A 15,640-nucleotide genomic window follows, 5' to 3' on the forward strand; every position below is an offset into this window, starting at 1 on the left:
TTTTATTGTAGCCCAATATCACAAAACATGTCAGTATCACATGAACTGGAAAAATATCAAGTCATTGCAGAAATGGGTAAAATAAGCAGGGACGTGCACAGATAGACTCTAGGTGGTGCTAGAGCACCTGCCCTTTGCCCTCTTGACCAGAAGTGCCCTTTTGAGAAAAAAAATTTAAAAAGTTTTTTTTTTTTCAGTTTACAGCAGGGGTCTTCAACTGGGTGTCCGGTACCCCTAGGGGGTCCTCAGAGTTACTACAGGGGGTCCGCCAAATCTTTATGTGATATGATTTTTCTTTTTACCATAACCACTCGAAACCTAGCATCCCTTTTCTGAGGAGAACTTTAGCCAAAAATAGCAGATCTACAAGCCCACAACGCCTCGCGCTGCGAGGCGTTGTGGGCTTGTAGATCTGCTATTTTTGGCAAAGAGGTATAGGTGTAGAGGGAAAAAAGAGCAGACAAAGTAAACCAAAAAAAGTATAATTTACTTGAGCACCTGCCCCTCAAAATGTCTGTGCACGCCACTGAAAATAAGCTTCTCCCACTCATGCCCTCCCACATCCTACCTACTGCCAACAGGTCAGTGGGGGTTGCCAACGATAACGGTAGCTGGTGTGCTGGGGATGTTCAGTGCCACTCTGGCGGGTATCGTGGAGTCTATCGGTGATTACTATGCCTGTGCTCGTCTCTCTGGAGCCAAACCCCCTCCCGTCCATGCCATCAACAGGTCAGATACTGCTGGCATACACACATGTGCGCAGACTGCGCACACACACACACACACACGCTTGCACATACAGTACACGTTTGTATTACCATACTTGTGAGGAAATCAATATTTTAGGTCGGCATCAAAAATAGCCAAAAATGGCATGTTGTGAGCTTGTAAATCAACCATAAAACATTTAAGTTGTGCTTATCTGGCCTTAAATATAGTGATACAAGTACACACTCAATCACGCATGCATGCACGCAGAAATACACACGCACGCACACACACACCCACAGGTGCACGCACACACACACGCACACACACAGTATTATTTGTCTTTGTTATTGTTATTTTGTGAACTGCTGTTGCCGCTGTGTCATCTCATTGTTGATTATTGTTGCTTGTTGTGTTGTGCTGTTACCAGGGGGATCTTCACTGAAGGTGTGTGTTGTATCATCGCAGGCCTTTTGGGAACAGGAAACGGATCCACTTCCTCTAGCCCAAATATAGGTGTGCTGGGCATCACCAAGGTAACTGATGCCACACCTCCCCTGTACAGTCAAAGTGTTCCTGTGTTTATATATCGTCGCTGTCGGGCAGAAACCTCTTATCTCCATATTTTAACTTTTTGTGTTTGTCGCAAATGAATGCCTTGCTTGATCATACTCCAGCATCAAACAAAAGTATCTTACAGTAAGTAGCAGATCCACAAGCTCGAAACGCGGTGCAGCTACTTTTGCTGTTTTTGAATTTGAATCCTGAAAAGTCACAGTTTTGATCCAGTTTTGTTTCAACCCAACAGAGACAATATGGTGTTAATGTCAAACCCAGCTCACTCTATCTTGCTAGCTGTAGCCATTATGCAGCTACAACATCCCAGCCACTTCCTAATACACATTTATGTAAAAGTTCTGATTGTTGTCTCATATGCAGCCAAAAGACCAATGCATACTACATCAGAACAGACAACGTTTGTTCGGTTCGGGGAGCCCTTCCGAACTGAACTGTTTTGGTGGACTATACCTTTATTAAGTCACCTACTACCACCACTCTAGATTTTGCATTTTGACCAACGAGTATCAACTTGACAACTTGTTGTGATGTTGTCTGGTAACCAGTTGATTATATTTTTGGAGTTCAAAATCAACTACTTTTAAATCTTCTCCTGTGCATGTAACATTTACTGTATTGTACTGTCCTTCATTGTTCTCTCCTCTAGGTTGGCAGCAGGAGGGTAGTTCAGTATGGAGCAGCTATCATGCTTCTGTTGGGAACTGTAGGGAAGTTCACTGCTCTGTTCGCTTCTATTCCAGACCCCATCCTTGGTGGGATGTTCTGCACTTTATTTGGTGAGTTGATATTTAGGGGGAAAAAATTATATAATATAATTTGTGCTGTAGGTGGTGTGTTTATTTTATTTAAGTAGTCACATCTGGCCTGAGTGAAACTACTTAGACTGGAGTGGACTAGGTCTGACTAAACACCTGTTGTCATGCATTGATTCTTTTTAACACAATAAATCGGCCAACATTGCATTTCATTTTCAAAGTTGCCACTGTTCTCTATTTACTTAATAATATATCCGCTAGCAGAGGTCAGCAACAACTCCATGTTCACAGGCTGGTCAGATTTTGGTTGTTAGCGTTGGAAATCAGCTTTCCACCACATCCCATAACATTTCTGATCTGCTGACGGTGACACAGAAGAAGCATCAGCTCCTCCACAAAGATGATCGAAACATTCATAAAGGAAAGCATGCTGTCTTGTCTTATGAACTGTGCTGATGTTAACCGTGTTACATTTTATGTAGTTGGTGTACAGTAAATTCAAGGTGAAATGCTCCATTTCAACCTAACATTTGTCAGATGGTGGTTTAGGAGAGCGTATACTGTAGCTCCCTCTTGAGGCCACATTAGGCTGGTAAGCAGAACAGAAAAGGCCTGCCAGTAGCCATAATATTGTAAATACTTCTGGTTACACTGACCAGTTTTAGCACTGATAGAGCCGAGAGCTTGACCTTAAACATATTTAACCCTTTAGCAAAAGAGCTTTCAGTCATATTATAAAATCAATCAAGGCTGTAAGATAATTTAAAATGAAGTGATACTTCATCTATGGAGCATTGGCCCATTCTTTGTTGTTCTGAGAAAAAGACACTGTTATATTGTAATGTAATGTAATGTAACTTATATGAATTCATAAAGTGTGTCTGTGATCTGTAGGTATGATCACAGCAGTCGGGCTGTCCAACCTCCAGACTGTAGATTTGAATTCATCCAGGAACCTGTTTGTTCTTGGTTTCTCCATGTTCTTTGGCCTCATGCTTCCGAACCACTTGGAGAAAAATCCCGGGAGCATCAAGACAGGTATGACATACAAGCTCACACACAATCTGGGTGTTACAATCTGTGCGTGAACTCTCTACCCATCTGTCTGTACTCAGCTTGAGGGCAGTCTGTGTGTAAGGTGTCACCCTAAATGTATCTTTATCTGTTATTTAAAGAAAGTCATGGCGTGCTCCATGTTTTCCTTCATCAGTGCTACCAAATGTTACCACATGCAATAGAAGACGCTGACAGATTGTTGCAGCTTGTCAGTGATGTCAAACAAGTTCTGCATTCATGCCAGGAAATACAATTAAAGGATTGCAGCTAAAGATTTAAAAAAAAAAATCTATATATACATGTTCCACCTAATTAATCTAGGCAATTACTTCAGACCATATATTGACAGTAAAATAAGAATTATGGTAAATGCTCTTCGCAAGTTATCTGAACCCAAGCTAACATCTTGAAATAACATTGCCCAGCAGACAAAAACAACTTATCTGTTTGCAAAAAACTAATAATATTTGATACATTTTTTGTTGAATGATTAATTGACAGCCATTGTGTTGTTGTCGTGTTGGTATGGTGTAACTTTCTCACATATTAGGGTGGATTGTGGTTGGTGTGTAAATGGATTCAAAGCTCTTCCATCTTCATGTGTTTGCGTAGGAGTTTTAGAGTTAGACCAGATCCTGACTGTTCTCCTCACCACTGAAATGTTTGTTGGAGGATTCCTTGCCTTCTGCCTGGACAACACTATCCCTGGTACAACACACGCACGCACGCACGCACGCATGCACACGCACACGCACACACACGCACACGCACACTCACACACACACACACACACACATTGTATTAATGGACGGAATTGAAAATAGCTGAAAATTGTCAAAGAATAGCTGAAAAATAGCAGATCTTAAAGCTCACAATGCGTCACGCTGTGATGCGTTGTAAGCTGTAGGGTGTGTGACATGGCATGGTAAAATCTATGTTAATTTAACTCTGAGAGTGTACAAATGTGTTCCATTGTACACTCTCAGAGTTACAGACCCATAAGGGTCCATTTCTAACTATCCATCATTTAGCTGGGGACCCCCTGGAACTCCCTCAAGGACCCCTGGGGGTCCCCGGACCCCACTTTGAGAACCACTGGCTTAGAGTGCAAGAATTGCCTGCAATGTTGCTGCAAGCTGTATGGTATGTGCTTCAGCGCTTGTGACACTAAACACATTGAACCTTGAGCAGAGGCACATGCATGCGAGTCATGCAAGTCATAAACACAGATTGTATGCACACTTGCTAGTACATGGGCTTATACCACACAGAATTGAGCACATGCACTTGCGCACACACATTCATGAATGCACAAATGCGCATTGCTGCAAACGCACGTACACACACACACACACACGCGCGCATGCACACATAGTTACTGTAGATTATTTTTATCTACACAATAGATAACACTGTCCCTGGAATCATAGCTATGTGGTCTGTCTCTCTCAGCTTATTAACACATTACACACACACACGCACACGCACGCACACACTATACACACTTTTAGTATTAACATGGGCACTAATGTAGCAACACACACACAACCACAGCTATAAATACTGTATATGCGTTAGGCTGTAAGTACACATAATCGAGTTACTGAAGAGAGGTTAAAGTTTGCCAGGTCATTTGAATTACGAATAGAGTACTCCATTTAATGGACAATTAGGCAAGATAGTAATATTTATTGTCCTAGTAATTAGAACTCAGGTGTTTGTGCATTGGTTTACCTATTGTGATGATCAATGAAGCCCTCATATAGTCATGTATAATGAGCCATTCTATTACCATTCCATTAACCAGGCCACTCTGTTATACCCAGAAGTGTATAACAGGTATACAGTACACTGTTGGCAAAGCAAATATGTACAACTTGTACATATGTACAAAACAAAATCTAATTAAATTAAAAAAATATATAATAAAATTAATACAAAAAGACAAATTAACGTAAAAAAAAATCAAATGTTAATTTGTATAAGACTGGGGTATCAACCCCTGAGCGGCTTCACTGGAGCTCCTGGGGATATGCTCCCCAGGTGAGGGGGACTGAGTGTTACTCTTTCACAATGTCTCTCCTCTTGAAATCAAATTAGCTTTCCAGTCACACGCCTCTCTTAACGTCTTAGTAACCATTGCTTCACAATGACCATCAGCCACTGTCATTCAACTTCTTCAGTCTGTGCGTCTCTCTGACCCATGAACTTACCAAAGTGTTTTCCCTTCTGCTGTTTGTTAGACAGAGCTTTACTGTCTTAACACATGGCTCTGACACACACACACACACACACACACACACACACACACACACACACACACACACACACACACACACACACACACACACACACACACACACACACACACACACACACACACACACACACACACACACACACACACACACACACACACACACACACACACAAGCTTTCTCTATGAATTGAGTACAAAGGACTCCGATGGAAACAAGCCATAGGCTTTCTTGGGTTTTAAATCCTCTTAGCTGACCTTGTATTGAACTGTACTTTCCTGTGCTTTTTTTTGCAAACTGCTAATAAAGTATTCAATCATCAATCAATTCAATCAATCAGCTGTTCCCATTATCATTCTTCTCTTTCTTTCTTTTTTTTCTTTCTTTCCATTCTGTCCCCCGTCCGTCTCTGTTTGTGTTTTTCTGTCACTATGACATTAATCTGTCACTCTACACTGTCACCCAGGGCAACCGCTGTTTGTGTGTGTTTGTGTGTGTGCGTGTGTGTGTGTTACCTTCATATAGTCTAATCATAAGAGTACTTAACATGTCATGTGCTGTACATGAGGATTCATGTTACAGTCTGCAAATTTGATAATATGTCTGCGTTGCATGAATGTCAGGTATTCTGAGGTTCATATGTCTCAATCTCAAGTTTCTACCTGACCGTGGGTGTCTTACATAACGCTGGTGATATGTTTAGGAGAACTACGTGAGGTTTCTCAAATGGTGTGCTTAGTCAAGAGAGTCTATGATTTGTAGCTTAAATGAATGCTGAAAATTAGTATCTATTTACTGTAGTAGCCACTCACCATGTTATTCCCAAGGACGCTCCCGCACTCAGCAGTGGTTTGTGTGGTGCAAAGGAAATTCTGCAAGCTCACATTTTCACCTCCAGCTCACCCTACACCTAAATGACATACATAGATAGCTAAGTGCACAGTCAAACTGTTAAACTCTATTTTAGGCTATTATCTCTAGACGATTCTATTTAGTTTAGAACAGGACTAATCAATAACACATAGTGACAGAATGCGGAATATTTAGTCTTCTGTTTAGTGTATGCTGAAACACTGTTCAAGATGGCAACATATCTCTCAACGAAAGATTTAAGTGACTGGTTTTGACCTTAAAATCCTGTCTCTTCCTTATCCCACTAACCCCCGAATCCAGGCACCAGACAGGAGCGGGGCCTGCTATCTACCGAGTCCTCCGTCTCCGTCTCCGTCTCCTCTTCTGGCTCTGCCTCCACCTCTGCCACCGTCTCCACCACCTACGACTTCCCGCTGGGGATGGGCATGGTGCAGAGAGCCCGCTGGCTTCGCTGGATCCCCATCTGCCCCAGCTTCCAGGGCTACCAGGAGCTGTTTCTGACCACCACCACCACCACGACCAGTGAGTCACATGATGTGGAGGAGTGCGAAGGAGGAGGAGCTGGAGACGTAGGACGATGTGGAGAGGAAACAGAGGAAGTGGATGCTTCTAGTATGCCGTGCACTAAAGTATAGCACTGCAGGGATCAATAGCGGACATCAAGAAAACAATGAAATCCACACTCTGGTAATAATGCGCACACTGTTTACTCTTCTTCAGGAAACTATTCCTATAGAATATCCAGATAGATAGATAGATAGATAGATAAATAAATAGATAGATAGATAGATAGATAGATAGAGATAAAGGTTATATGTTTTGGCAGATTGGTCAGCTAAAGTCCCTAGGGCTGTTACAGCAGCTATAGCCATGTCTTCCCGAGGGATTATACAGCAGCTGATCATTCAGCACAGCTGAAGTGGCAAAGCAATGATAGTTTGGTCAAATTATCAGCTGAGAAGATACTGGAGTTTATCCATGTGCAAAGGAACCAAACCTACCTGGTAACAACAAAGAACATATCTCTGTGCTGTGCTGAGCATATGCCTACACACTCAGTCGCAGCGGGACTACGGACTGTACCATTTTGTTCGCCGGGGAATTTCCTCACTGCCAGTTTTAATTTATTAACTTAAATTGTTGATCAAATGCTATTTTTTCATTGTGTTTGTGAATGCAAACACAATGAGTGCTAATGGGTACGTGATAATGGGTACGTGATAAACAAATTATTACCCAGCATTCATCGTTGCCCTCGCATCGAACCTTGGGCAGCGACAAATGCCCGGATGATAATCTATATTTTTATATTTCATGTGTATTTTCAAGTATGTTTTGTCCACTCAATAATGTCTTCTTACATTTTCCAAAATAGATTTATTCCAAATAGATTTATAGATATTTTTTGTATATTTAAAATATATGATGCATATTTTTCCATGGTATGGGTTTACAACATTAATTTTAGATGTCCCAGTTGAAAAGTGTTTATGCTTGAATACAGATGGGACCAATTACTTACAAACGTTTTTAGTCAAAAATGGAGTCTCTTTGTTCAAATGGTATGATAACCAGAATCTGAGCTGAGATATTGGCAGTGATTGAGATTTTGAAAACAAAGAGGGATAAAAAAATGAAATAAAAATAAATCTGTGATCATAATGAATCACAAAAGAGTGATCCCGGTTTTTTTACTTTATGTATTTTGTATGCAATACATATTTTTTTCTTTTATTTTTTACTGAGATAAACAAATTAGTATTACCATGCTGTAGCTGTGAAAGCATAATCAAAATTACATGACTGTAATTTTTCGATTCTCCAGCTGTGACACCAGCTGGATAATCGTGCAGAATCGTGCAGAATTCATTGTTGACTGCCTGATTTCTCTTTCACAGACAAATAGGGCTGGATGTGTAAAAAGATGCATAGACAAAATTCAATTTTAAATTTAATATGTTTATTGTGTGTAAAAATTTAATAATTTATAGTCTACTAGTGCTTTTCAATTATTATTTTTTACAAAATCATAAACTGAGGCATTGCTGTTGTGACACTAAAAGGCAAGTAAATGTATATAGTTTAATCGAAAACAATTTTGTGTTTTGAATGTAAATGACTGTTTACATTATAAGTGCCAATGAAATGTAACAATGAGGTCGTTGCGTGGTGTCTCATGTGTACTGTATACTATATTCATATTCTGACTTCCGAGTGCTATGAATCATTTGAGCATCAGAAATGATTTTATCGTCTAGTACATTTTTGTATGTGTATGACACTCCTCATCGAGAAGCAACTTGATAACAGTATCGTAATGAGATCATTACAAACAAAATATATTGTGTAATTTCAAAGTAAATTATCAGATGACTGAAAGCTAACACACAGTCAGGGCTGCAAAGTCTGATGAAGGGGAAGTTTCCTTTCAAGGTCAGCTTTCTTTATTGAAAAGGGTGTAATCTAAATTTGGTCATCTTCCAGTTCTGCCGGTATTTGCAACCTGCTTCCTTACAGCATGTGCATAAACAGCCTGTCAGTTTCACAAGCACTAAAAACAAACTCTGTTGTTTTAAACAGCATTTTGTAATACAGGTGTGAGACTATCACAGTAAACCATGTTTGCTATCAGACATTGAAGTCATGTTTAATATAAAATTATCAGTGTAAAAAAAGAAGCTATGAAAAAACACAAAATATCACTCATTAAATAACGCCACTGTGCGAGGTGAGGCAGAGAGAGGTGGACACAGTAGGTTTTGTGCAAAGAAAGACAACGCAATAACACAAGCACAAACATAATCTAGTCTAGAAGGGATAGACTATCAGCATAAACTTTCTACGTCGTCGACTCTGTCCCTCCATCAGATGAGCCCTGCGGGGCTTCGTCGGCTCATAGACCTGTGGTTACACCACAGTAATCTTTTCCGCTACATCTGCATTCTATGAAACCACAATAGTAAATGAATGTAAGCAGGCTGATTATAGTTCGATAAAACCTTGCAAACCCATTTTTACTCGGGTTGCCTTGGGTGGAAGTGTTCTGCTGTGCGCATGCATTTTTAGGAAGTGGTTCTTATTTGTAATTGGGATCCAGTACATTGAACAAGATCAATACATTAAACAACACAATACTCCTCGAATAAGTATTGTATCCGCAAATCTGTCTTTCTGACTTTTGGGCTCAAAACTCACTGGTTGATATTACCTTAGATTCGGGTGCAGTGGGCTTGTTCTCATGGTGCTGTGTGTGTGAGGTTTACTGTTGGTGTCTGCAGAGTGAACGGTAAGTATTGAGGGGCATACAGGGCAGACATGGCCAGGGATGGATGGTAGGGTACCGCCCTGCAGCCTACAGGCAGGACTGTAGTGGTAGGGGCTGGGTTTGAAGACGGGAGGAAAACTTCAACATAACCGCCAGTCTCTGGATCAAACAACATCTTCCTCTGTGGCTGGGGAGGCATGTCCATGTAGAAGCATTGGCCACTCTCAGGGTCCACTAGCACATGGCGGGTTGCATGGCCGCTGTAGAGGCCCCCAGGGGCAGCGGGAGAGGGAGCCATGCCAGGGTACACAAACTGTGTCCTACTCTGTTGGAATTCACCCCCTGCATTTGTGGGAAGGAAACCCTGTACGTTGTACATAATCTGCTGCTGCTGTTGCTGCTGTGGTTGCTGTTGCTGTTGTGTTTCAGGGGTGACTTTGCTGGTCTTGTTTTCTTGACATGTTATTGTGCTGTTCTTGTGAGGAGGAGAGTACTTAATGAGACCTTTGTAGCCATCTGGGTGATAGGAGGAAACACCTGGTGTTGTTCTTTCCTGCTTCTCCTCTGACTGGGTCCTCTTCAGCATGTGGATGGTAGAACTGGGATGGGCCTGGACTAGGGTTTGTGATAGCTGGGCCTGGGAGGGAGGAGGAGCCTGGATATAGCTCACAGGGCCCTGGATGTAACTCCCCAGGTGAGCTTGCAGAGCAGCTGTATAGCCAGCCAAGGGGTTGGGGGTGTAGAAATAAGAGGGCATGAGAGGCTGGCCTGGGCCAGAGGTGGCCAGGACACAGCCAGGGGCAGAGGGCGGAGGAAAGCCTAGGATATGCCTTTGTCCCTGGGATGTAGGAGGCGAGATGGTCTGCTGGGGCTGACAGGGACTAGAGCTGGATGGGAGAGGTTGCTGTGAGTCCAGTGTAGAGGAGATAAAGCTGGGAACAGCATGACGGGAGTTTGGGGTCTCTGCCTGGGGAGGTTTCTGCTTTGGACCAGAATCTGATGGGATGGGCTCCGTAGACTGGTCAATGGTAGGTGTCTTGCTCAGCATGTTCGACAAGGCTTTAGGCCATGTCTGATTAGATGGTTCCTGTTCAGTCTGAGACATGGCTGGCTGGCTGGATTTTCTTTGCTCTGGCATTGGATGACTGGATCTTTCACACTCTCTTCTCTCCAGTGATTGGCCGAGAGCTGCAGTTACCCTGGCAACATATCCTCTCGAAGCAGAAATGGGAAGTGATGGCTGAGGGCCTGATTGAGATCCCCTTCTATTTGCTATGGTTTCATCATGACCTTTAACCCCTACAGCCTGCTGGTAGCTCGGAGGTGGACTGTCTTCTTGGCCAATCACCTTGTACATAACCGAAGGTGGACTGTGATTCTGACCAATGCCGTTGTCTGTCGTCATAGCTGATGAGGCAGCAGTGTTGTTGTTTCTGAAGGACAGGTTGTAGGTGTTTTTAACCAAACTCCGCATGTCCCTCACCACGTGAACCGGAGCCTTGGCTTTAAATACACTGCCACTGGTCGCTTTACCCCCAGGGCAGCTGGGAAACCTGAGTTCTTCTCCTCCACCTTCCCCCTCCCTTTCCTGGTCTCCAGGCTGTGTGTGGCTATTAGCTTCAGGCGGCCTGCCCCCCTGGCTTGGTGGTAGAGTACCTGAGCTCTGTCTAACGACAGGTTTCTTTTGGCCCTCTAGGGGCTGAGTGGTCACATCAGTGGAGTTGGACTGAGAAGCTAACTGCAGGTAGTTTTTGGTGTTGTTGGAACTTGGCTCAGTTGAGTTTTTCACATTGTTGCTACAACAGGTGTTGACTGAGTTAGTGTATTTGTTACAGCTGTTGTGACTATCTGACGGAGCGACGGTGCTCTGCTCCACCTGCATCTTTTTGGACAGGACACTCTTGATGATACAGGAGGCCATCTTGGCTTTGGTCTCGTCCAACGAAAAGGACTTTTGGAGCCGTTGCCGCGGGTTACTTTTACTGTGGACAACCCCAGGCAACCCTAGGGAGTAGGACACAGGGTTAGATCAAGCGGGTGGAAATAATGGTTCTTTCAAATGTTAACATTCAAGTGGAATCATTTGATGTGAGAAATTAACATTGGACATTTTACTATTACTGTAGTTGCAAATGTGACTGTATGCCCAAGAAATCCTGAGAAAGAGCAGGCATGCTCTGTAAACATTCCCAGGACAAAATTAACCTTTAATCACCTTGAGTGGCACCTGCTATTATGCCCTTGTAAACCCTGTTGTTGTGGCTGTCCTCGGGGTTGGCCACCGAGCGCTGGTGGAAGGAGGCTGGCATGCTGTGTTGCCGTAACAACCCCTCAGGACGATGATGTGGCTGAGGGGAATGCGTCTCATTGGTTGACATCTCTCCCTTAGCTCCTCCCCTTTCACAGGTTTCCTCCTTTTCTTTGACCTGGAACATTTTATTTATAATATGTGACCTGCTCAACCAAAATCAAAACAGCCCAAAATCAAGATTTTTACATAACGTCTCTTGCTGCTACAATAGAATATTAGATTTTATTATATTATTTAATAGATTATATACAGACTATATACAGAATATTCCACACATCTCTGTTTGTTTGTCTGTCTGTGTATCTGTCTGTGTGACAGCTGTGACTGTCCTCGTTTTTGGCCAAATATGGAGATGTCCATATTTGGCATAGATGACTGATGTCATAGACAGGCCTCTAAACACTCAGGTAAAAGGTACTCTGACACCGGTATTTCACTAGTACAGAATTATGATCATATTTTGCAGTCATTAATGGGGCCGATTCACTAAGCTGATCATAAATATCAGTGTAAACAACGTGTAAATAACGTGACTAAAGGAGGGTGTATTTTCTCTAAGCAAAAACCGACGTGCAATTCACAAAGGGGTGTGTAAATTCCTGATATGTGCCGATCACAGTTTGCTCCATGCCCCCATTTAAGACCATAAAGCTGTTTACACTCAAAATATGGGTGAATCGGGCCCATTGTTTGACATTTGCCCTTAGCTCCTCCCTGTCCCACTGGCTCCCTCCTTTTCTCCCTCCTCTGCTTCGATGTAATCTGTTCTCCAGAATTAACTATTGACTATTTTGCTCTCATTGGTTGCCATGTCCCCCTTAGCTCTTTCCCTTTTACTGGGGGAAGTGCCCAATGGCCACCATGTGAGTATGGGCAGTTGATAGATGGATTATGGGTGGTCGGGAAGAAGGTGGGAAGGTGAGCCAGTAAGTGGGTGAGGGGGACGGAGAGAAGGACAGAGTTTTACAGAAAAGAGAGAGGAGAACACCAGAACATAAGAGGTAGTACAGTACCACAGATTTCTCCTCGTTGGCTGGGTTGATGTTCTCCTCTGAGTCCCTCCTCCTCAGCTGAATCTGACGTTTAGGAACCATCCTCTGACCCGGTTTCTCCTGACCATTTGCCTGGAAAACAGGGAACAAAATCAACTTAAAAGGCAAGCAGTCAAATATAATGTTATAGAAGATCGTACGCACGCTATAACTGGGACTGTACAGATACACTTTTATCATTTATTCTGCACTGTAATTTAATTTGACTATTTAATTGCACTTCTTTTGTATTCAAATGTCCTTTTATAACGTGTTTATTTTGCACTCTCTTAAATCTGTGTCTTAAGGCCTTAACGCTTAATGTTTTGTGCAAAGCACTTTTAATTGCTAAACTTGCCTTGCTTTGCCTTCCAAAGAAAAGTACTTCTACATTATTATAACAAAATGAATGACCTCTTTCCCCATGGCCACATCCACGCATTCAAAGCTGCAGTCCACGTCTGAACCCTCTTCCTCAGATGAGAGGATGACGGAGGGAGAGAAGTGGAGGGAGAGATCCTCCTCTGACCAGTCGCTGATGCTGCCCTCATCTGTAATCTCCTCCTCCTGATCTTCCGCTGAGGGGCGAGAGGAGGAGCGACGGCCGGAGTAGACCTCCATGTAGTCGGCCTCTGTGGAGCTCTGTTGGAACACAGACACAGGTTTGGGCTACGTACACAATCAAGGCCTCTGTGTAAAACAGTTGACTCAGAAAATAGGATGAAGCAATTTATCCAGTACAGGCTATACAGAAGATATATTTAAACCCATGTGGTATGTTTTTATATGTATACTCTTAAGTAGATATGTAAAGACATACATGTACACTTTCAAAGAAATACAGTAAATGCATAGCATTTCCACTCATAGATAGCAACACTGTGTTTAGTGTCAAACATGGAAGTGGAAATAATCAATCTATGGGGGCATTCGTGACAGTTGGTTCAATGTGAAGATGCATTTGTTATGGACACAGTTTTTAAGGGTAAGACTCTGAAACCTTGACCTGTACACTATACGGTCCTGAAAGTAGTAGTATCATAGCAGTAGTAGTAGTGTGTGTGTGTGCGTGCGTGTGCGTGCGTGCGTGCGTGCGTGCGAGACAGAGAGAGAACAAACTTGCCAAAGAAATAGCTGTCCTATAATTCTGTTCTCTGACCTGGGCTTTGCGGTTGCTGTTGCTGTGGACGTCCCACTCCTTGACAGTGATGTCGAGAGGATCTCCCTGTATGTCCTCTGGTTCTCCCTGCATGTTATCAGTGGCAGTGGGGCATGCTTTGGTCTCGGTGACTTGGTGTGACAGCCGGTCCACGTCAGGGCAGCGGTGAGCGCTGAGGAAACGGAACTCCCTTTCACCCTCTTTTCTTCCTCCTCCTCCTCCTACTGTCCCTACCTTACTGGTCATGATCCACCTTCTCTCTCTTACACCACTCTATCTCTCTGTTCTCTTTCTCTGTTCTTGACTCAGTGTCTCCTTTCCCCCTGTTTCTCTTTCTCACCTACTTGACTCTCCTTTATATCTTTCTCTAACTTTACTCTCTCTCTCTCTCTCTCTCTCTCTCTCTCTCTCTCTCTCTCTCTCTCTCTCTCTCTCTCTCTCTCTCTCTCTAAATCCTCTTGAACCTACTCTGAACCTCACTCTATTCGTCTTACAGGGTGTATAACCCACTGTCTTGTCTTCTTTCCGTGCGTTTCTCTCTCTCAGTTCTCTTTGAATAAGGACTAGTCTTACCTGGTGTGAGGCGGAAAGTAGGATGAAGAGAAGCTGTGAGGAGGAGGGCCTGGCAGATGTGGACCAGGGTGGACTTGAACACAGCAATGGCACCTGAGTCTTTCCTCTGAAGGTTGCTTACACAGCCTGCCGAGCTAATGTTATGGATCTTCGAAGTGCAGTATGCAGGCTATATAGCACAATGTTCAGTGGCCCTGTTTAGGGCAAGTTCTCTAGTGAAGAAAAATAAACCTGAGGCACACAATAGCCCTGTTTACAGTAAACGTCTCTACTAAGAAGTGGAAGCACCTAGAAAGAGGGTTGCCTACAGGCTGCAGATCAGATGAAATGACTGTGTGTGTATTCCAGTAAAGAGAGGTCACGTGTGTTTCAGCGGGGAGAGTCCCGGGTTTAGAGACTGCACCATGTGAACCCGGGCCGGCACCACCTTCACAGAAAAGTCTTCATCGAAAGCACAGCCAGAAGGAAATTCTATTTTTCACAATCTCTCTGTCTCTGTCCCCCAAATCTGAATCTGGCTCTGAAAGGTCACTTCACATACAGATCAGGTTTTTAATGTCCCTGAAGGCCCAGTTCTTGTGCACATACGGTAACATCCACGTCTACTTCAGTGCCTGTTGAAAACACCACAGGGTGAATAAATAAAGTAAAAATAAGTTTTGTCTGGAGTTTCTGTTGTCATTGGAGTAATTGGTCTGCTGCACTCAACAGAGACATTTGCCTTGCTGGAGCTACGATTTCTCAGAAGAATTGAAGTCTAAATTCTTAAGTTTGCCTGTGAATGCATACATTTTCTGGATCATTCTTCACTTGCCTGTTATTCCAAATTGCCAGCATGATTCCCATGATGCCTGTATTCATCCAAGTTGTGTCCACTGTGTAGGAATTTGGTCAGACTTCTGTCGCCATCATTTATTTTCCCATAGCTCAAGGTTTTAGCAGAGTTTCAGCCCAAAATTCACTCTGATCTGAAACTGATCCAAGATGGGGCTTGAGTCTGTGCTCAGTTTCAGTAGGTGCGGCACAAAATAATCCCGCTGTGATTGAGCTGAAGCCTCTGGAAGTTGACTGC

The 15,640-nt window shown here is 43.1% G+C and overlaps 2 protein-coding genes across 2 annotated transcripts in view; one reads left to right on the forward strand and one right to left on the reverse strand.

Moving 5' to 3' along the window:
• The window catches only part of slc23a1 (solute carrier family 23 member 1), a gene marked incomplete at both ends in the record, with an annotated part of 13,684 nt that extends 6,820 nt beyond the window's left edge, over nt 1-6,864 (forward strand). The window contains 6 exons of the mRNA XM_084074263.1: nt 582-729; nt 1,139-1,244; nt 1,934-2,063; nt 2,937-3,080; nt 3,711-3,806; nt 6,530-6,864. Coding sequence (XP_083930389.1) covers nt 582-729; nt 1,139-1,244; nt 1,934-2,063; nt 2,937-3,080; nt 3,711-3,806; nt 6,530-6,864 — 959 coding nt within the window. The remainder of the gene's footprint in view (nt 1-581; nt 730-1,138; nt 1,245-1,933; nt 2,064-2,936; nt 3,081-3,710; nt 3,807-6,529) is intronic.
• A 796-nt stretch (nt 6,865-7,660) lies between these two features.
• LOC311057704 (uncharacterized protein) lies at nt 7,661-15,640 on the reverse strand. The gene is made up of 6 exons (XM_084074739.1): nt 15,383-15,640; nt 13,996-15,182; nt 13,251-13,478; nt 12,819-12,929; nt 11,710-11,920; nt 7,661-11,498 (listed from the first exon to the last, which is right to left on the reverse strand). The coding sequence occupies exons 2-6, from the start codon at nt 14,239-14,241 to the stop codon at nt 9,466-9,468; spliced, it is 2,829 nt and encodes a 942-aa protein (XP_083930865.1). The 5' UTR covers nt 14,242-15,182; nt 15,383-15,640; the 3' UTR covers nt 7,661-9,465.

The sequence above is a fragment of the Gymnoscopelus microlampas genome (genome assembly GCF_963454915.1).
Source record: "Gymnoscopelus microlampas genome assembly, chromosome: 12".
Taxonomy (NCBI): domain Eukaryota; kingdom Metazoa; phylum Chordata; class Actinopteri; order Myctophiformes; family Myctophidae; genus Gymnoscopelus; species Gymnoscopelus microlampas.

Excerpts from the sequence above, each read along its gene's own strand:
- LOC311057704 (XM_084074739.1), bottom strand. The coding sequence starts at position 14,241 with ATGACCAGTAAGGTAGGGACAGTAGGAGGAGGAGGAGGAAGAAAAGAG. Across the intron at positions 13,479-13,995 it reads ACAGCAACCGCAAAGCCCAG|AGCTCCACAGAGGCCGACTA; the intron begins GTCAGAGAACAG and ends GTGTTCCAACAG. Across the intron at positions 11,921-12,818 it reads CCAACGAGGAGAAATCTGTG|GTCAAAGAAAAGGAGGAAAC; the intron begins GTACTGTACTAC and ends AAAATGTTCCAG.